Source organism: Zonotrichia albicollis, chromosome 1 (genome assembly GCF_047830755.1).
Source record: "Zonotrichia albicollis isolate bZonAlb1 chromosome 1, bZonAlb1.hap1, whole genome shotgun sequence".
In the NCBI taxonomy this organism is placed as follows: domain Eukaryota; kingdom Metazoa; phylum Chordata; class Aves; order Passeriformes; family Passerellidae; genus Zonotrichia; species Zonotrichia albicollis.
In genome coordinates, this window is record NC_133819.1 from 142,904,529 (window position 1) to 142,926,684 (window position 22,156).

At 46.3% G+C, this 22,156-nt stretch overlaps 2 protein-coding genes across 2 annotated transcripts in view; one reads left to right on the forward strand and one right to left on the reverse strand.

Moving 5' to 3' along the window:
* Nucleotides 1–7,124, forward strand: part of NTAQ1 (N-terminal glutamine amidase 1) — a 34,847-nt gene extending 27,723 nt beyond the window's left edge. The window contains exon 6 of the mRNA XM_074556534.1: nt 6,973–7,124. Coding sequence (XP_074412635.1) covers nt 6,973–7,109 — 137 coding nt within the window. The 3' untranslated portion in view covers nt 7,110–7,124. The remainder of the gene's footprint in view (nt 1–6,972) is intronic.
* FBXO32 (F-box protein 32) lies at nt 978–21,483 on the reverse strand. Its single transcript, XM_074556525.1, has 9 exons — nt 21,094–21,483; nt 17,952–18,064; nt 16,198–16,247; nt 15,431–15,523; nt 8,511–8,604; nt 7,533–7,717; nt 4,415–4,597; nt 3,076–3,219; nt 978–2,399 (listed from the first exon to the last, which is right to left on the reverse strand). The coding sequence occupies exons 1-9, from the start codon at nt 21,207–21,209 to the stop codon at nt 2,310–2,312; spliced, it is 1,068 nt and encodes a 355-aa protein (XP_074412626.1). The 5' UTR covers nt 21,210–21,483; the 3' UTR covers nt 978–2,309.
* Nucleotides 21,484–22,156: the final 673 nt, after the last annotated feature.

The following is a 22,156-nucleotide window of genomic DNA, read 5'->3' on the forward strand; positions in this document are numbered from 1 at the left end:
GGACTCTCCAAACTCAGTGGCAATGCTTCACTCACTTCACTTGCAAGTTTCACTCCTTAATGTCCTCACTGAAGCCAGATTTCAGCCTTGTCTATCCACTGCCATCAATGCAGGAAGGAAAACAGAAATTTGCCTCCTTTACTCACAAACATCCCCCAAACAAGCACAAGTGTGTTTTTCCAAGGTAGCAGTTTATAAATCACTTTCAGTTGACATGGGTATGATCAGGAGGCTTACACTTTCCACCAGCAGTCAAACTGATGAATGGGGCATCAACACCAAGATAAAGCTTGTTATCCTGCATGTGCTTTCCCCTCATCTCTGGAGAGTGACAAGCTCTGGGCTAAGGGTGGTGCAGGCTCACAGAACTCTCTGGAAGAGCAAAAACTTGGGATTTGCTGTTAGGTGGCTGGAGAAGGGCAGTTCTTGACAGCATTTTCCATGTTTTCTTCCCCTCTTCCCACTGCTCCATCTAGAGGCAGTTTTTTTCCCTTTTCACATCTCTTCCAAGAATATGCAAAGTGATTTAGTTTGCAAAAATGCAAATACTGTCATTTTAAAATACAAACAGCTGCAGAAAAGTGTTCAAAGTCAGTTATAAAAATGTAAAAAAAGGAACAGCATATTTAACAATAATTAACTCAAGTAGTTCTTCCTGAATTGTCCTGAGTACTCCTTTTCCTCAAAATTTTTGTACATAGTCACACACAGCCCACTAAATATTTACCCTTACGAGGTATCCTGCTTACATCATACACAGAGAAAGTGCTATACAGGAAATCCACTAGCAAACAGCAAAAACTTTCCACTGCAAGTTTTCAGACTGCTATGTAGGAGCTGGATTCTTCAAGCTCCACTCTATAGAGAAAAGTGAAGCACTGCATGCAACAGAGGAGACAGTGAACCAGATCACAGCCATGGTGAAGTGGCCATGGTGAGCAGGCAAAGGTGCTGATAACCTGACCCCAGACCTACTCTATAGGACTGAAAATTTAGCTCTGGGTTAGGGTCAGAGGATCCCACAAAGCAGCTCAGCACTGGAAGCAGAAGGGACTAGGGTCCTTGGGTCTTTGGTCCTGGCATGGAGAAAGAACCAAAGATATCAATATGTTGGAAATCCCTTGCTTAGCCAAGCCCTGACTGCTAAGTACCAATCACTCCCTAAGCTCCAGGGCTCTGAAACACAACATCTGCTGCCAGTCTTGCAGGGAATAAAAACTGCATCATTTCACGAGATTCAGTGGCCCAGCTCCCCCATATTTTACCAGCTCCAAGATGACTGAATTCACTTGACAGCAGTAGGAGTACAGAGCAGTGTATATGTTGGAAAACACAGGCTCGAAACAGATTCTAACCTCACTTAGGATTTCAACTAGTGCAATTAACCTAATGAAGCAGATAAGAATTTACCTTGTGAGATTAAATCCAGTCCTTTGTTTCCCTATCATAGAACTTCCTCCCTTATAGATAATGCTCATCCTTTTGTCTTCTCTTGTCACATTTGCATGGTCTTTCATGAAACCAACAAATCAAAAGAGGATGGAGTAAATTCTTAGGTATTCGTATGGTGCCTATCATCTAGGCATTCAAGCACTGAGCAGAGCAAGAAAACTAATGTAAAGAGGTAAGCATTAATACAGGAAAAGATGCTTACTATCACAAACATTTCCCTTTAAATCATTGTACAAAATACAAAAGTTCACATTGTACACTGGAGTTTTGTTTGAAAGGTACTCAATCTATTGGAGGTAGAAAGTGGTGTGTTGCGATTCTGTCTCGCAAGTAGGCTAGATTTCTATCCTAAGTATTTCACAATGTGTCCTTTTAAAAACACAAAAGTATTATTAAACTTGTCACAGGGATATTTTTCATAAATATTTCTAAAATGTCATACTTATAAATATGTATGCTGAATAAAACCAGATGGAGGAACAGTTCAACAGTCCTAGCCTCATATTGCTTTCTCTCTATTAGAAACAAACCAAAAGAGTTCTCAAATGGATGCGGGGCAAATTCATTTTTAACTTCTAAAAACAAAAAATGAAGGTCTTTTTGCCCTGTATCTTGTACTCTGATGATAAAAAAGGGACTCTGTACAACATGCTGTATTTATACACCATTCCTATGGAAGTCTGTATTCCTTAAGTGCTGCTTGTCAGTGAGCAACTTCACCTTTCTTCTCCGAGATCCTCTTGTTTCTTGACTCAGGAGCTTCAAGCAAACATGAATATTTACACTATTTACAAATGGAGTGTCCAAGCTCTGTGACAGTGTCCTGTAGGAATTGCATAGGCTGTGCTGACCCAAGTTCAGAACCTGAACAAGTTGATAAACTCTTGTGGTGACAGAGAGGTGGAGCAAGTCTCTGGGTTGTTGGCTGTGCAGGGGTGATCAGTACCCTGGGAAAGAGAAAACAAATCTATTTAGAGAGGCTGCAGAAAGGCTGCCAAAGCATCAGCCAACTTAGCACTGCCCCTCTGCCAGACATCCCGTGTGCAAATAGGTAGAACAGAGCCCAGAATAGCAGACAGCTCAGAACTAGAATTAATATCTTAGGGGCAAGTCATCAAAAAAAGCAGCAAGGATCCAATTAATTCTGCTCCCCCCCTTCTGAGGGAAGAGAGTCTAGAGCCTACCATCAGCTACTGGAGTTTAACTCCAGAGACATGCCTTGCATATCACCACAGTGGTCAGCAGATTTTTGTCCTGAGCTGTTTTGCAGCCATCAGCTTTCATTCCAGCTAACCCTGTTGCCAAGACCTCCATTTGCATATAATGGGTAGAGGAAGCTGCTGGCAGTGCTAAAATGATTTCTTGCAGGCAGCCCTAAAACATGCCCCCCATTTTCCAACCCTCTGGCCCCAATGGACACTACTCATGTTCAAGATAAAGCTGGGATCTCTGAAGCACAGAGAAGAAAGGGTCTTAATAGCTGAGGGAGAATTAAGATGTAGGGATTCACTAGGCTATGCAGGCAAATGAACTGCCACAGCCTAAGCCAGCTGCACTCAGAGGAAGCACTGGATGCCCCACAGCTCCTGCCCCAGTCAAGTCTGTCCCACCAGCACCTCATACCTTCCAGGAAAGGATGTGGCAGTGCCTGCACAGCTGCAGTGTGTCACCATACTGCTCCTTCCGTGGGTAACACCTTATGAGCTTGAAGTACATCTTCTTCCAATCCAGCTGTCCTTTGTCAGATAAGATCAGACGTTTGCGAATCTTAAAGAAAAGATGCACACAATTATAGCAGTCAAAAACTGATTTGGTCTGTTCAGCTCATGGTGTTCCCTCCCTCACATGTCAACCCTGCCAGTGCCATAACAGTTCCCTTGCAACACTGAGAAAGCTCTTACTTTGAAGACTTCTCAGCTTCTTACTTTCTACTTATAGCTGAAAAAGCTATAAGCATTTTCCTGATAGGAACAACCTCACTCAATACCATCATGAAGGTCTGTTCTGCCTTCATCAACCTCACTATAGGAAGCCTGAAACCCTGGGAGCTCTCTCATACTGCTCTGACCACTGTTTCTGGCAGGCAGCACAGCAAGTAGAGTAATTTAGAGTAATTTAATAGCTGTAAAAGTTGAGGTATTTTTCTGTAAGAGACAATGATTTACCATATTAGTTTGGGAGACACCCAAACTAATATGGTAAATTAGTTTTTAGGGTTCATTAGTTTCAGAGACTGGATTTGAATCTACTTAATAAAAGAAGTAACTCCTCCAGAGTCACTTCTAAAGTCAGATTCAGAGTGAGTAAATAAAGCCAGGTCAACAGAGAAATCTGGCACATGGTTTCTGAAGTGCAGAGGTCTAGCATAAACACCCCAGACATTCACCCATAAACAGAGAGTGATTTTTGTTTGTTTGCTTTTAAGTTTAGATGATCCCAGATGATTCCCAGCCTGCCAGAGATGTTTACACAGGTACAAAGTGGGCAGCAGCAGGGCTGTTTTCCACATATCATCCCATCACTCACAGAACAGCTCAGAGGGGATTTCTTGCTCTGAAGGGCAAGGGAGTACAGCTCATGGACACATCCACAAAGATTCTCTGCAAGGGTGTCAGTCCCTGGGACATCAGGGTGATTGCTGGAGCTTGCCTGCACGTTTTCCCTGCACACGTGGGGCAAGGAGCAACTGCAAGTCATGCAGTTGTTCCCACCTGGATTAGGATTGAAATTCAGTGTATGATTAATTCCCCAAGCTCCTATTTCAGGAATCATTGCTGTGGCATGTAAAACCCTCTATATAAATCATCTTCACAGCCATTTCCATGCCAGCTTATATTATCAGCTTGCTGCACAGTCCTCAGATCCAAGAGCCAGCCAAGTAAGAGAACATGCAGGGCAGACACTCTTTCTGGGGAGGGAGAGTACACCAAAAACTGATGGCAGTTTGCACCTCTCCTCATACCTGTCGGTCTGTGAAGTGGTACTGGCACAGCTTCTTCCACAGCAGCCTGTCCTCACTGAGCACCTGGAGGTCAGGAGCCACCTGGCCCAGGCTGACCAGGTCCCTGCCATCGCTCAGTCGCTGCATGATGTTCAGTTGCAAGCACAGGGGCAGGTCCGTGAGCGTGGTGCCTTTAAAGGCAGGCTGCAAGAGACACACAGAGCTGAGCTCCCAGGAAGCTGGAAACATAAGAAATCCTAGCTTGCTGCATAACTGCTGCTTTTTTAAAACTTCTTCACACAGAGAACAAAGCAGCAGTTCCCTCTTCTAAATAAAGGAGACATTTAACATGGAAATATTGGATCTTCTGCCCCATAACTGTTTGAGATAACCTCAAGGAAGAGGACATTTATCTGTAGTACAATAATTAGGAGAGTTGCAGTCCAAGCCTCCTTCGCTCCCTTTTGTCCACCCTTACATCCATACTTGTGAGACTGCTCCCTGAAGTATCACCATCAGCTTTCACTACAGCAGGACATGGGCTGTATTGTGGTATCAGCTACTGTCCATCCAGGCCTCTCCACCTCCAGGCAGATGGGCACTGCTTCTCAAGTTCAGCTCTGGTTACACAGCTGGGAATCCCATGCTCTTCTGACATGGGTTTTAGCTTATATCATCACAGGGTCTTGCTGCAACCACAGCAGTGGCTGGTGAGCACTCACAGCATGGGTTCCCAGGTCACTGCTGGCAGGGTTAGCTTTTCCTCTGGGAACACTTGAAGGACCTGCCCCTTTCCCACAGCCCTGGTTTTCCAGGCTGTTCAGCCACACAAAAGCAGATCCTAGCCTAAAGAGACAAAAGACAGCCCCATCCACCTCTGCTTAGCCTCCACAGGGTCCAGGATTATTCTGCAAGTCCACCTGGGGTACAGCTCCAGGGCAAGCTGACCACAGGAGATCTGCATGTCCTGCACTCAGGGCAAATCCAAGCTATACACAGGAGCAAGGCATCAGCAAGGACCACAACCTGGGCACGAGCTGCAGCTTGAAAACCAGCCCCAGCCTTATTAAGGCAAACAGCAGCTTCTAGGATTGGGCTCCAACAAAGAAACAATGTTAGACAGATGTGCCAAGTTCATCCTTTACCCTGCACAGAGAGGCTGCTATTTTAAGTTGCAGAGTCACAGCACCCGCCTCATCTCTGGCAGAGCTATTAACTGTTTCAAACAAGCAGCACACAGCCCACCAGCAGCAGGGACACACTGCATGAGGCTGCTTTTAATCATGTGGCCCCATCCCCAGCCCTCCCACGGCATGGGAGACTCCAAGGAACAATAAGTATGTCAGCACAGCAGCAGCTCCTGCCTTCCCTCAGTGCTGGCCTGCCCCGAGCAGTGACACTGCCGGGACCTGCAAGGACCTGAGCTCCTTGACCAAAACATCCATTTCTGCAGCACCACCTGCCAGGCAGAGCTGACAATCACTCCAGGAGGAGTCAACTGTCCCTGCAGTGTCTGGAGGACATTCCTTTCCATGACAGCCTGGCACATTTTTTGGGGGAGGACGAATGCACTGGATCCCTGGATCATGTCCCACTGCTCTTCCTTGCCAGGCTGTATTTTGCATTCTTCTGAACTATGGCTGCATATAAGCTTTGCTAGGGCACAACAGGCAAGAGTAAGCTCAGAGACTCTTGGGTTAAAAAAAACAAAACCAAAAACCAAAGAAAGCTCACACTTGTATATCTTTTTCTGAAAAAAACCCAAAAGCTTGTGTGACAAGCAAATCCTTACAGGTTTTCTGGATCAGGCCAAAAGCTCATCTGCTACTAGTCTTCCCTCAGTACTCTTTTCCAGAACTTTTCAAGCATTACTTATTTTTGCAGAAAGAACATAGATTAGACCAGACCAGATCAGTGAGCTGTCATTTTCTGGGCAGAAGTTTGTCTTTTTTTTTGAAGCAGCCATAGCACATACAATGTTTTTCAAGGTTGGTTTTACATTTTCTGAGGTTTTTTAAAAAAGATTTAGGTCTTGGGTGTTGCAAGACATTTTCCCTTTCAGAAACACCACAAGTTCACTGCACCATAAGTAACTGGCTGCACAGAGCTGAGCTTCTTCCCTTCTCTGAATTCATCTGGTTTTGTTCCAGCTTGAACTGAAGTTATCTTCAGTGGTATGAATTTTTTTTGCATGCTCTACATGTATTTTATTTACTTTTTCTAAAGTGTCTGCAAACCTACACAACTATGTATAAAAGGCAGTTCCTTTCACAAGCAATATTTTGATCATTTTTGCCTGAATAGGCAGAGTTCTTCAAGACTACAAGGAGAACATCAACAGATGTCAGCATGGGGGGAAAGCTTTAGCATTTCAGCAGAGTAAAGAATGTACATATAGTCCTGGGCAACTTATTGTTGTATCCCTGCTTGAGCAGAGGGGTTTGACCAGATGACCTCCAGAGGTCTAGTCCAACATCAAACCTGCTGTGATTGTGTTACATGAAACCAGTTCAGATTTGATTTCCATGTAAAGCCAGTCTAGAAATTTATCATCTAAAACATCCTTCCCATCCCCACAGATGCTGTTGAAAAAACAGATGTTGTAAAAGCAGGACTCATCCAGCTGGAACAGGTAACTCCAGACTACTGGAAGAATCATTGGTATTTTCAGCCAGGAAGTATGAAGTTATGCAGCTATTTGAAAATTTGCATTTAATTTACAGATTAAACAAATCTAAAAACCTTGGCTGTCTGGTAAGCAAGTTTTGAAGGCAATTGCTCAATTTGAGAAAGCCTGAGTTGACTTTTCACACTGAGGCCTGGCCTCTGAGGACTGAAGAGGGGAAGATGGTTTTTTGTCCAGCTCTGTTCACACAGTATTTCAAAGCCAGTATGGACTCAAGCCAGTCTGTGACCAGTAACCTCAAGCACGATCCTGGGTTATGTACATTAAGTTTGAATTAAGGGAGTCAAGTAATGCTAGGAAAGCATCCAGTTATTTTGGCAACTCCAGGCCCTTCCAAGTCTGTGCTTTCACTGAGAGTAGAGTGGGAAGCAGTCACCCAAACGAGAGCCATTGACAAAAAAAAAAAGTTTCATGATGGAGAAAATATTTTTAGCTTTCAGGATTTGTGCTTACCCTGGTGATCTGAATGTTGTTCAGTTGCTGCTGCCAGTGAAGAATGCTCTCCATCCTGTGCACCCACATGTTGATGTTTCCCACCAGGACAGACTTGCCGACACGTTGAACCAACGTGCAGAGGGATGTGTAGAGGGTCTGCAGCAATTCCCTTATTAGCCTGATGTTCTGCTGATCTTCAAGGACTTTGGAAGAACAGGAAATGTTAAAAATAAGAATTGTCAAAATCCTTCTCTGAATCTACATATTTCTCAAGCAAGTTATTTGCTGTAATTTCACAGGCCAAGAGAGCCAGCCTGTGCTTTTCTTTTCAGAGGAAAACACTTAAACCTTAGCCAGGCAGAGCAGGTTAGACAGCAGATGGAAAGGGAGCTTCGCAGGATAAGCAGATGAGATCTGCTGCACTTCCCATTTCCAGTCTCTGGCAACCAGCCAGTTTTCCCCTCTGATACTGTGTAAGGAGTTATCTATGTGCACCTCTTCCCCATCTAATGCACATTTCTCATTATGTATAACAACAGGCTGCTGTCAATGCCCAGGCTTTAGGGACAGCTAAACATCCACGAGGGAAGTGCCACATCTCAAGCACAATTCATTCCCCTGAACAGGTGAAGACCCCTCCAGAGCAGTGGGAGCAGCAGGTACAGCACAATGCCAGCAAGGCAGCAGTAGAGACTGCAGATATGCCTGGCCAAGGGCATGAGCAGCCAGAAATAGGACTCAGTAGGATGCAGAAGGGGTGGCAGTGAGCAAAGCTGGGAAAGGAGGAGTCACCTCTCAGACACCTACCAGACTACAGAAATTCCTTCCCCTCCCACCAAGCCCTTCATTGAGGAAAAGAAAGCAGAAGTGCACTACAGAAATAAACAGTGGAGCCCCTCTTCACCCATTTTGCATTGCCTGACTATTGTTAAGGATGTGGTTCACCAAAGTACACCAGATTAAATCAGACTCCTCCTCACCATTTCCGTTTCTTACCTTTCTGAACCACTTTTTCCAAAATGTTCATGTAGTTTTTCTGGGCAATGCCACTCAGTGACGTCAGCTGAGACTTTGCTATCAGTTCCAACAGCTGTGGATAAAAATAGAAGTTGCAAGCCTTCAAGCACAGAGATACCTTTCTAATCTTGACTCCTAGTCACATGACACAGCAAAACAGTCCAGAGACTTGTTTGCTGCTTGAAAATAAAACGGAGACAGAACAACAGAGCAAAGTAATGCAAAAAGGGAAGGAGAGCAGAGGTCAAATAATTAAACTCACATCAAAAGAGGTAGGGGGAAAAAGGCATTTTAATTATCTTCACTATGGGGGGAGAGGGAACTTGATTTCATGGCTCAGAGATGCAGAGAAACCACAGTGGTGCTTGGACTAACAGCCACTATTGACACCAAGGGAACAGCCTCAGCCAGCGTCACCGTCCCGCACCGGGGCACAAACAAGCAGTGTCATAAGGGAGCACGAGCAAATGCCTGTGTGCATGGGCACATTATTGACAGACCATTAATGAGAATCAGACTCCACAATTTACGTCACCTCCTGGTTGCATGGGCTTTGTCAGGGCGCTGTCGCCACGACAGAAAGGTTCAGTACTGTAGGAAGAACAAAAATCCTCCCCACAACAAACCCCTTCCCTCCCAAAGTCTCCTTCCCTGTTTAGCTCTAACAACCACAGTAACAAACCACCTTTCCCTGTCTGCCCTGTTTACTGGTTAACCTCCCTAATGGAAATCTTGCTTTTACTTTCAATTAGAATTTACTTCCCATCATTGACCTCCTGACTCTTGGGCAAGCTGAGCAGTGAATTTGGGCTGCAGTTGTTAACAGAAGGATACTCTCTCTTCCCCATCTCTGCCACAAGACAGCTGGGGAAATTTCCTATGGAACATGCTCTGCAGAACACGTGGCCTGTGATCTTACAAGCCTTTCTCCCTTCCCCCAACATTATATAAATGCACAGCCTGCCCACGTGTCAGTCCATTTGTTTTGGATGTACATAGACTTCTGTTTTAATTTAGAAAGGAAAGGAAAAACCTTTTATGCTACAAATCAATCAACACATTGCCACATGACCAGCTTATTAATCCTTTATCATCTGCAGCTCCAGTATCCCATTGCTGGCACCACAGAGTCCAGAGAAGGTGCAACTACTTGTGTCAAGTAACTAAGATGGCTTTTGACTAGACTTGATAAGTCATGAGCTGAACTGTTTGCCCTGCTGTAAGAATGACAGGAATGCATCCAAAAAGTCACTGGCAGCTTGCCATGAAGTGGGAGCTGAGGGAGAGGTATTACTGCAGCCTGCCCTGCTCATCTGGGGCACTGGCATGTGACTGCCACTTAGGAGCAGTGAAGTCGCCTCAGTGACCAATCTCTTCTTCTGTTTAATATCCAGGCCAACACCACCATCAGATGGCTTTGAGTTTACATTCTATTAATATCTTGCACCTCACATGACCAAAAAAACCTCCAAGATGAAAAGAGACCTGCACTAAGTCCTGTCAAGGACAGGCTGCTTGTTTTCTTGGCTTGTTTGGAAGAAATGGGAGATGCAGGAGAGTTGGGGAATATTTGGTGCACAAGCATCAGTGGATTTTCTGGCTGTATCAGCTAAATGAGACCACAATAACTAAATACAAGGCAGCTTGCATGATGTTTGAAAAGTTTATAAAAGGTCTTTATTTTTTTAAATACTGGGTGAATAAGTAGGAAAAAAACTCAACCAATGTCCCACAGTAGTCTGTAGTACTCTGTTACCCTAAACTGTTTCGCCTTCAGACCTTTGATTATAGTGATCAATTTGCCAGACTCCATCTGTACACTGGCCACACATGCACCCAGATCAGCTTGTCTGTGCAATCTCCAGATTGCACTGTTCTGGAGCTGGCACAGAGACAGTTTCCTCCAGGCTGGGTGTTAGCAACATTGTGCCCCTTACTAAAAACACCAAAACGCACACAGCGATAAGCATCATGTAATGTAATAGCAGAGGAGCTGGACACCAGGGCTGTTCTTTTAGAACAATGAGGATAAAAATCTCAGTTCCTTGAGGAACACTAAATTGGTACAAAATTAATTTAGCCAAAGGAACAGATTCAAATTTGCCCTGTCTGTGTTTACCAAGGTTCAATTTATGTTCAGTGAACCAGCTCAGATATCATGTGTCACCTCCCTTCTCCTACAGCAATAAACACAGGATGAAATTCCATATGAAAACTATGTTGTGAATACTTCTAGGGCTACTCCACTCCCCAGGGACCACTGACTGAAGCAACTAGCTAGTCCTCCAAATCAAAAGATATTTTATTCTTCTGTGCTCATATAATACACAAAAACCAGGTAAGCAGTACAGTTCATCTGTGCCCCAAATGCTCCGGTGCATTGGGGGGGTCTTTTAGTGTTGGCACAGTCCCCAATTCTGATCTCAGTTAACAGATTGCCAAATTGGGGTCTACAGCAGTATAAAAAAAAAATAAATTAATGTTGCCACTTGCATAATACAGACTAAAGCAGACAGATGAATTCAGATTAATGCTGAGTAGGGTAAAAAGACCAGAGAGCTGCAAGCCTATGTTATGATGTGGCTGCATTAAGTCCAGCCCACGCTCAGCTGAGAGGGACAGATGGTAGGAGAGAGTGCACAGGGAAAGGTTAAGAGCAATTTTAAAAGGTCTGCTTTTCAAATACACTAAGTAATTGCATTCCAGCCAGTTTTAACTGGAGCTGGGAAGTCTGCAACACCTTTGCAAAAGAGGGCATTAGATCCAAATTCACTCTTCCAGCTCCTCAGAATTTAAGAAAGCTGACCTGGTAGCTCCACAAAAAAAATCCTTCCCTATCTTATTTGCTATTAGAGGTTTGCCAGAACTATAGAGAAAAAGCAAGAGATACAGTAGGTATCCCAGAGGCTACCCAGCATGGTAGTAACCTGCTCACTTCCCCTGAGTGCAGTGGAGCTCCTGCTCAAACCCACCAGCCATCCATCTGGAGTAGCAGCATAAAGTCTCTCAGCTTCAGCAGCAGAGCAGATCCTTCTCCTCCCATAAGCACAAGATAGAAAAAAGCAAACAGAACAGTGCCATGTGGCAGGGAACTAGGGCTCCTGCTCCAGGGCCATGAAAACACTGCTGTGCACCCATGGCTACTGTGCGCAGCATTGCTCAGACCTGCTACAGCCAGATGGCACTTTGGCCACAGTCTTGGTTCAACCCAGGGGTGTGCAGGCAATCCACACCCCAAATAACCACTGCTGGGGCTTACAGCACAAAGAGCCAAAAAATCCTGCTGTGCTGAGCAGGAAGGTACAACCTTGACTGAAAAAGGGAAAGGCTCTGCAGTGATTAAAATCACAAGTCTCAAACTACTGAAGGGTAAATTCCCCACTGAATACCTCAAGCCAGCTATATGAAAGCTGGACTGCACCTCATGGGGATCCATAAGTTCCTGATGGTTGGGGATTTGACTCCTCACATCTGGACTGCTCAGAAAAAATGAAAAATTCCTCCTCTAGCCCCACCTTGCTCTCACAGTCCTTCACTTTTGGTGGCTGCAATGTCACATTGGCTGTCAGCTGACAGGTGGAGCCAGGGCAAGGCGAGTTATAATGATTTACAGTGCAGGTGCTGACAGATCTCCATGAGACAGCATCCAGCTGATATTCCTTCAGGACAGCATAAATCCAGGACTCCTGGAGCTAACCTCTATTAAAACTTAAGAAACAAATTGAAGAGACTACTTTAGAAGGCTGCACACAACCTAGATCATGTTATTTTACAAGACTTGTGCCCAGGCTGCTTAACATGACCTAAGCTTTTATGACCAGAAACAGCACGTTCCCTTGGGACTACACAATCATCATATGAGAAATCCCTTTCTGAAGAAGCAGGCTGCCAAACCTGTCTTTGAACACAGTGTTCCTGAAGGAAAACCAACTTCTGGGCTGCAGGCACCTTTGTCTCTGCTCCCATTAATTATGCCTACAGAATGCTTCCAGTCTTTTCATTAAACCTCTAAGACTAGGGCTTAGAGAAACCAGGGCTACTTCAGACCAAAAACAGTTTGGGTCCTCTGGGTCAATCACACACTTCCTTATTAGCCCTGAAAAGGGAACACTGACTGTTCTATAACATGGAAGCAGATGCACTCATTTGAAGGATCAGCAAGGACCAAGTCATGACACCAATACCTGTAACTTGGCACTTCCAGAGCTGTACCAGCAGACCATCAAGATAAGACTGAGTTAGAAGAAAATTTCTTCTGCTTCACTTACATGGAGTTACTGGCTCCAGCTGATGGTATTTGCCCATCAAAAATACCTGCCAAGTGTCTTGCAGCTCATACCTCCACCCCACTTGAAGGAGGTGCCCATTTCATCTGGGCACCATTAGAAACTCCAAGAACTTAGTTTGGGTGTATCTAAAGCAGAAACTTCTGTGACAAGGAAGCAAACACTGAAGAGACTTAAGGACTGTTCACTTAAGTTTGGAGAAGCTCAGAAAGGTGAGCTCATGCTAAGCCTGAGAGCCCATTTTGCTACCAGCAAGTGATACAGCTTATGTCTCTATAGGGCAAGCTTGGGTGTAGCCAGCAGACCTCAAACCTGCAGCTGTTTCTCTCCTTTCTTGCCCTACAGACATTGTCATATTCTTTCCCAGCCTCCAATTCCAAAACCAAACTCCCCTCTTTGAAAAGCATTTGCTTGATGAATTAAGTAGCGTGACATTAGGATCAGGTACCCTGAGCAAGGAGTGGAACTAGAGAGAAAAAGGAGAGGGAAGGAAGGGAAAATTGTTTTGCCTGCCAATATTCAAGGCATTTTCCATGTGACAGATTACCCATCCATGTGCTTTAGGAGGTCTGTGACTTGCAAAGGACCATAAACATGATCCACATCTAGGCAGAGCTTTTCATGAGTAAATCTGGCATAAAAGGCATTTTATGAGCTACTATCCACTGGAGACTTGGCTGATACAAGCCTTTCATTTTAAGAAGTCAATTTTACAGTTTGATCCATGGTACCAGGTTTAATATCTTCTTTAAACTGCCAAACCACAAGTCAATCTCAACTAGAAACCTTCATACTTCTCAGTAGTACTATATCTGCAAAACTACTGGGGGAAAGCTACTCTTAAAAGCTCAGAAGAGAGGTAATTTGTAAAAACAAGGACACATGTCAGCTTCCATAGCTTTCAAAACTGTTGTTTTTATAAAAGCATCCCAAATGTGCTGTGTATGGAGTCCTCAAGAGAAAAAGAGAAGAAGGTCAGCCTGAGCTCCCCCACCAGACCCCACTGACTTAAGTGAAATTTAAATTTGCTCTACAAAAAATTTAGTGGGACTTCTGCTCCACCTTTGCAGTCCCATATGAGACATCTATCACATTGGGCCAAGCAGCAGAAGCCCATCATGTGGCACAGCATGACCCGAGGCCATGCTCAGCAGAGGTCTTTGGAGTTCTTCACTGTCATAAGAAAGTCTGCCAAAGGGATATCTGCAGCACTAAACAAGTTTTATTTTACATTCCTTCTTTATATTTGACTAAAGGGTTATGGCCTTGGCATGAATTGTTCCTTCTCCAGTAATCCCCCTGAAGATGACACGGCTGTGTGTGTATATATATCTCTCCAAGATCAGGAAACTCCACTACCTCAGCACTGGTGAGCACTTCTGCACAGGCAGGAAAACAAGTTGTCCCAAAATGAGCAGAGTTAGGAAAGCCTGAGTTTACATGACTTGGATCCTGCTTTGCCTCCCCCAGAGTCCCCATTCCTTGCTACCTCTCCTGTCATGGGACATCCAAGTGACTGCCCTTCCTACACAGCCAGTGGGTCATCACCCCAATGCTTGTACCCTTCCCAGGGTGACAGAATTTTCCACAGGTGACTTGTCACCTGGACAACCTAGGTGAACAAATCAAGGGGAGCCTCCTCAGATAATTTCTTCCTTAGACACTTTTCATGACACTGGACTCAAAGGGAAAGCAATACCACTGCTGCTTGCTCCAGAACCTAACACCTGAGCAGCTGTTGCCTCACCAGTGATCAGCTGCTAACAAGGCATGAAAAGGAGCTGTTCAAAAACAGCCTCAAGTTAACAACTTTTTAAAACCTTATTGAATTCCAAATCTTGCTAAGCATTCTGAAATTCAAGATCAATTTGCAGATCACATGCAGATAAACATACAAGTATGCACAGCTCTCAGGACAGTAGGTCCCCCAATCACTACCACCTCCTTGGCCACCCCAAGCCCTGACCCATTCTGCAAAGTCAGAGCATGGCAAACTTGAAGCTGATGACTCCTTTATTAGCTAATGTTGTCAGGACTAAACAAATGTTTCACCCACTGAAACCACTGCCAGTCACAAAGGACTAAGAGCAGCTGTGATCCTTAACAGGGAAGTTAAGATCAGTGCCACCAAGAGGATCAGCCCATCCCCTCATTCCAAAAATGCTCAGCTCTCCTGAGTCCCTCCTGTATCACATCAATGGAGACAAGGCTCCACACACCTCAGATTGGAGCTTCTGGAGCAAAGAGGTCTCCAGTGCCCTGTGGCATCTGCAGACAGCCCATGTTCTTTTTCAGAAACTGAAAACTCAGGAATTAGAAGCCAAGCTTTTTGGGTTTCAAAAGTGAATGAAACAACTGAAAAGTAGTAGGAATTCTAGGGTAAGGACAGCTCATCTTCCACGTTATCACCAGTTTCTTTCCATTTTAATAAACTAAAGACAAGATTTGTGCATCTATCCACACACAAAACTTCCATGAATTACTTCATGCAGAAAAGCCTAACACACCCATGCATGCTCAGACATCTCTTCTTTGCCAGTGCTTCCCATTACCCAACTGGTGCTCAGCCCAGAGCCTCCATCACATCACAACAACCCCTGGCCTTGGACTCACCCTGACGACGTAGTTGAATCTCCTGGAGTCCAGGATGGCACTGGAGAAGTCAAGGCGGTTGAAGGCTTCTCCCAGGGTGCAGTACCCATGGCGCTGAGAAGAAGAAACACTCTGGGTCATGTTTTGGCACACTTGAGTCCAGCCAGCACCAAGCAGACCTGACCCAAAGCCACTCATTTTAGCAAGCTGATGGGTACAAACCATGGGAGGGAGCAGCTCACAGCCAGAGGAGGCAGGCCTGGCTCCTGCTGAGCTGCACTTACTGACATCAAGAGTGGGCATGGCCCAGTATAGACTATGGCAGTTTCCCAAGAGAGACCCATGCTCTGCTCATGACCCAGGAATTTACGTGTGAGAATGAGCCACACATTCCTGGGGTTCAATACACAGTCTGAGTTCAGAGCAGTCTCCTACAGCAGCTTCTCTCCATGAGTGCAAGCGAGCCCTTGTGATAAATTCCAATGATTTTCCATGTTAGGACTGTACTGGGTGAAAGCCAAGAACAGTATTATGGCTTGGCCTGCAAATGGCTGGTTTTTTTTAAATGAGGGAAGCAAACAAGTAATATTTTAAACACACGTACAAAGCCTTGTACATCAAGCCCCAGATCCCTGATAGGGGCTTAAAATCATTACTGAAATTCCAGCTACAAGCCAGATCTTCCACTTATCTCTTAAGAGCTTCTGCTGATTTACATCAGCACAGGATCTTCCACTGCTTGTAAAAATCAGTAGAAAAGAGAACAAAGAACCTGTAGAGGCACTCACCTCTTTTGTGCTTCCCTTGTGAACATAGATCCACTTCTCCTGGTGAAAATCTGTTTGGACAAAGACATTTCACTCAGTTAATCTTCCACCTCAGAGAGCTGTATCCCTGTTCTGCTTATAACACCCACTGTCTTTTACTATAAATTAAATTATTTTGTTTACACCACCACACTTGAAACCAAATCTAGCAACTTGCTGAGCTGCTTTGTTTCTGTACAGCTTCATTTGAGACTGTAGCCCTAAGCCTCAGAAAAGGCTTCTGTTTCACTGACACAGCTCAAGACTGTAAATGTTTAATCTCCCAGCCACAGATATACCATAGCACCTCCTCTTTGGTCCCAGACAGTAAGTGTGGCTGACAGCCAGGTTTTGTTGTTATTGATTTTATTAACTATTTATTACCTTGGTTACAGGCTTGGGATTGTATGTCAAATTTGAAGTTGAGCAAAAATGTCATGAGACACCAGGCATGTAAGAGAGAGCTTTCAGCAGTGAGGTCAGGCTCAGAGGAGCATGCTTATGCTTGCAGCTAACTTGCTAAAAAAGAAAAAACTAAGTGGGACCAAAATTTTCCTATTTCTAATTGCCCTTCCCTTCCCTCAGAATGGGAGTTGTCCCATCCATTCCTCAAAATAACTTCGCAATACCCAGCACACACTGCTAACTCTGTTTGCAGAAGAGCCTGTACTATAAGCAGTTATGCTGCTCAGTCCCTCTCCCACTCCATTTTCACATGGGCTTTTGACCCTACTTCCACCACACACTGGCAATTTAACTGCTAGTATAAAAAAAATTCTCCTCCCCACCCTGCTGGAGTCCTTTCCATAAAGAAAATAATTGAGCTCCTAAAGCAACCTGTAAATTAATGAACTGGAGCTATGGAATGTACTCCTGCCTGGTACTGTAAGTCCAAGGACAGGCTCAGTCTCAGTTACAGGCATGCTGACCCTGCGCCAAGCCCTTTTCAATGGTAGGTCACAGCAGAATCCAGCCAAAAACTGTCATGGTAACATTTGTTTGTTCTGAGAACTGAATACACTGAGGGGCCAACTTTTGGCAACAGTTTCCAAAATCCTGGGGTATGCACAATGAGTTAATAGCAGTGTGGGAATTGTAACTCATGTCCTCTGGCTATGTTTACATTTGTAGCCTTCACACGTAACTGCAGTACCTATCTTGCAGTCAGCCCAACTCAGGCCGTGCTGTCCTTGCAGGCTCCCCCGGGTGCTGCCCCAGCTGAGACCCCGGCTGCTCGCTGTGCACACAGAAAGATTTCAGCCTTCTATTGTTTTGAGTGAGCTGAAATCTTATTTCATTTTTCATGCACTCCGCACACAGAGATAGGATCAAAGCTTACATTCAGGCTTGTAGCCTCCAGTAATGTAGATTAGTGCTCAACATGCATATGGAAGGAAGAATAAATTTAGCCTGTTGTGCACAAGGAAGTCTACAGGGGGAAAATACTGGAACTGGTTCATTTGAATGTACCATAGGAAAAAATTACCCTCCTGACAAACAAATGACAAAAATCTGAACACAACAAGCACAACTCCTCAGAACAGGGATTACTAACGGGGGCATAAATCTTCATGTTAAACTGAATCCAAGCTCTCTACTTAGGTCAAACATGGGCTCAAAGCCCTTCAAGGCTCTAGGAGGCTCTTCGTGCACTGTGCAAAAATCATAGATATGGAGCATTTTCCATTCTTCTGCAGCAACTTTTGTTTAAAAAGAAGTCCAAAAAGATGTCTTACATTGAGTCTTGGCTTTGTTATTCAGCAGATCTTTTTTTCTCTTCTTGGCAGCAACATCATAGTTTATGCTGTTGAAGAGATTCTCTTTGTTGTGATCATCTTTTTTACAAAAGCTGTGAATGACACAAAGCAAGGATTCTGTTTAGTTCTGCATTCTGTTGAACACTATGTTTCCTGCATGGAGAGAAAAAAAACAGGTAGGTTTTTATTGTGGCCTCCAAAGCTGCCTTCTTGCAGGCTGCCCCAGAGAAGCAGTCTGCACACATCCAGTATTGGTATTTTTAAAGGAACCTCTGGTGCCTCAATTCTGGGCTAGCCAAGATACCCATGACAGGAGCAGGTAACAGAGATTACACAGTTCATGCTGGGACACTGCTGAGCAATGTTCTTTTTCACTCTTTAACCTATTTCTATCCTTAAGTAACACCATATCCTCCCAGTGTAGGTAGCAGATTGCTCTGAGCCAGTCAGTCTGCTACAGAAGGACATATTTAGACATCCCTGAAGACATATATATGTACTCAAAATATTTATTAACAAAAGAGTTCCCACAAAATACTATTTCAAGCTTACAGGAAAAGCTTAGCTGAGGTTCAGACTTTCCTGATGGTTTTCCAGACCCCACATAGTAGTGACTACACAAGTTAACAGCTAGGATCTCTTGGCCAAGACTGCCCATTGCCTGCTTCTGCTGTAGCTGTATTATTAGGGAAGGGAGCTATAACCCCTTATTTCCTTCAAGGGCAATGAAAGGCTAGCTATAAAGGCTGTGCATCAACATCCCCACATACTGCAGACCTGCAAATCAGCAGATCCAAGCCACAACTTGAAACCAAGAAGCCCCTGGGCAGCCAGGGCACTGCTGCAGAGATCCCTGGGGTGGCAGAGGAGGACAGCAGCACCAGGGGCTCCCAGCAGAGGCCCAGCACACAGCCTGCTGCCCAGGTGCCAAGGAGAAGACAGGCCATGTATCCAGGATAACAAAACACAGCCATCCCCACTGCTCTAGCAGCTTACAAGGGATGAAGCATGGCTGCATGCAGGCCTAAACTCAAGGAAGGGTCCCAGGCACCTCTCAGCCACTGTGGCTCAGCCAGCCCTGGAGCTCTGACAGGTGCCAAAACATGGTGCTGCTGCTTCAGCCCCTGGGAAGCTTCCTCTGAGACAGCCACACGGACCCTTGCACAGCCAGGAAGCTTCCTGTACAGGCCATGTGTTTACACTGCCTAATCTCAAACAAAACCCAAACACAAGCACCATACCAAACACACCTCTGACAGCTATTCAGCACGGCCTCCTGAAAAGGAATGAAACCTGTGGGACAAGACTTCTTGTTTCCTCTGTTTATTGGCTGTCTGTGTGGCCACACCACCAGCATATGCAAAAGTCAAGTGACCAAGTCAGAGTTTCAGTGCCAGGAGAGACCCAAATCCCCTGTGGCATGATCCAGATGGGTGTTCTGGTTTGGCACCTGCACATGGCCCCAGAGGTAGAAGAAACCTCTCCCAGTTTCAGAGCACTCTGACTCTCCTCCTACTCTGCATCCCCCTGGCAGGGCATCTGAGCTCTGGGAAGGCACCACTGCCATGGGCTCCACCACAGCACTGCAGAAGGGGAAGAGCAGCAGCATTGAAGGTGAACAATATTCACAGAAACAACAAATTGGGGAACCAGACACTTCTGCCAGCTGCAGCTGGCTCAGAACCACCTAAACCTGAGAGCAGAACATCTCAGCTGCTCATGTACCCCCATCCATGCTGCTTCCTGCTGGGGGGATCAAAACCAGAGAACAGAATATGGCAGCAAGGAAGAAGTTGTTTTGGAATATCCAAGCTCATGTTTTATCATGGTTGCACAAAATCAATAGGGGGTCAGGTTAACACGCCCCATGCAGTGGCAGAATCTGAGCCCAAGAGCACAAGATGGATCTGCTTTAAATCTCACATGTCAACAGCACACGCTTGCCTGTTGACTTCCTACTGAATGACTCTGTAATCTGAAACCACCATAACAGCAGCAGTGGACGAGCTCCAGCATGGGAGGCAGATTATTACCCTGTTTATGTACTGCCAGGTTTCCACACAATTCTTCATAGCATCTTGACAGGTTGAGCATCTGGACCTGAGCAAGGACCTCAGCCCGGGGTCAATATGTCACCTCCTTGCTTTTAAATGGGAAAAGGAATGTATAAACCCATGCTAAACTCAGTATTCCCAACATACTACCATCAGCCAGACATTTTTCTACCGATTTACAAATCACAAACCTAAACTTGATTTTTACTTACAGCTGACATGAAAGAAAGCAGGAGATACCTGCTACATAAGCCTCCTTGCACCATAGCGTCTCAGGAGTGGCTCAGAGCAAATCCCTTCTTAATCCAAGTCCCTTTGTCATGGGCATTCCTGACCCTTCCCTAGCAGTGGGAACGTGGCAGTAACCCCAGCCCTGGCAGTGCACAGCTGAGGAGAAGATGGAGCTCTGTGAGAAAAGTTTGCTTTTGACAGGAGCGATCTTGCCGGAGCCCACGACACCCACGCTCTACAAAGCTTCCTGCCCGCACCATCTTGGGGGTTTGTTGATGTTTTGCAGCCAGATTAGTCAAGCAGCACGTAAGGTACATTACTCATGGCCTGGGGAGGATTTATGGCTTCAGACACATCATCCTTCCGAGCCTGAGCCCGGGAAGCCCCAAGCAAGGTTGTTTTGTGGGGAGGGGGAGGGTGGGCAGCCACCCCCAGGGCCCCCAAGAGACGCCCGGCGACGCTCTCCGGGGGCACGGCCCTGTGGCCGCGGGGAAGGGGAAGGTTTCGCCTTCTCCTCGATTTTTCGCCACACTCCACAGCCATAAGGACGGCCCGGCCGCCCGGGGAGGAACAGCCTCCGTAGGGACGTGGGGACCCCGTCGGGGGCTGAGGGACCCCAGCTCGGAGCTTCCTATAGGCCCGGAGGGGCCGCCGACCCCTTCGGCCGGCAGGGCCGGGGTCACCCAGACAACGACCCCGCTCCGCCGACACCGGGGCGGTCCCGAGCCTGCCCGGGGCGCGGGGCCCCGTCCGCCCCTCACAGCCCCCCCGCCCCGGCACCGCGCCCCCTGGCGGCACCGCCCGGCAGCGGGGCCGGACCGCGCCGCCGCCGCTACCTGCTGATGTCGCTCACGAAGCCGCCGCTCTTCTCGTCCAGGAAGCGCGTCCAGCCGTCGGCCGTCTTCACCCAGCTCTGCCCGGGGGAGCGCCAGTCCTGCCCCAGGAACGGCATGGCGACGGCACGGAGCGGGACTAACACCGGGACTGGGAGCGGCGGCGGCGAATGGAGCGGTGCGTAGCAGACCTGGGCAGAACCCGGTGCGGGGCAGAGCAGGACAGTGCCCGGAGCGGTGCGGGACAGACCGGGGCAGAGCAGGGCAGTACCCTGAGCGGCGCAGGGCCGTACCCGGAGCGGCGGCAGGAGCGGTGCGGTGGCTGCGAGAGCGCTCCGCGCTATTTATGTGACGGCGGCGGGCGCGTGTTGCCGGAAGCGCGGGCAGGTCCCGCCCCCCCGCACGTGGCCGTGTTTATCGGGGCAGGCCCCGCCTGCGGGGTGGGGGCGGGGCAGGGCGGGGCCAGAGGCGCTGCGCGTGCCCGGCTGAGCGCGGCCCCGAGCCTCGCGCGCGTGCGCGGCGCCTTCGCGCTGTCAGCGTTGAGCGTTGTGTGTGGAAAGCGTTGAGTGCGGAATACAAGCAAACGTAAAAAACAGTGTTTTGTGTGTATCTGAATGCCATATATGGCTTCCATATTCGAGTTATTGGTACAAAAGAAATAAATACTTATGCAGGCATGTTTTCTTAGGCTCATAAATATGCTTTAGTTATTTACGTGTTGCAATATTGCACCATATAAAGGTATGTATTAGTGTAATATGTAATGTAAGTGTTGCAAAGTTATCTTTATAGAAGCACACAGAATCGAATCCTGCTCTGCAAAGGGGTTAAGCCAGGCAGATCCATGTCACTGGAAGTACCGTCATCCTTTTAATGAGGATCACTGGGCAGCTCTGCAGCACAGTTGGGTTCGATCTGCAGGAGCAGATAGAGAGAAACAAATGCTAGGGAAGGCAGGCACAGAATTTCTCCTGTCTCTGAAAAACAGAATAAATGTAATGTTACATATTGGTTCTATATAGAGAATGCTATATAAAAAATTGTATTAGGGAATGTTTTCTAAATG

Excerpts from the sequence above, each read along its gene's own strand:
- FBXO32 (XM_074556525.1), bottom strand. The coding sequence starts at position 21,209 with ATGCCGTTCCTGGGGCAGGACTGGCGCTCCCCCGGGCAGAGCTGGGTG. Across the intron at positions 3,220-4,414 it reads ACCACTTCACAGACCGACAG|ATTCGCAAACGTCTGATCTT; the intron begins GTATGAGGAGAG and ends CTTTTCTTTAAG. Across the intron at positions 2,400-3,075 it reads GCCACATCCTTTCCTGGAAG|GGTACTGATCACCCCTGCAC; the intron begins GTATGAGGTGCT and ends TCTCTTTCCCAG.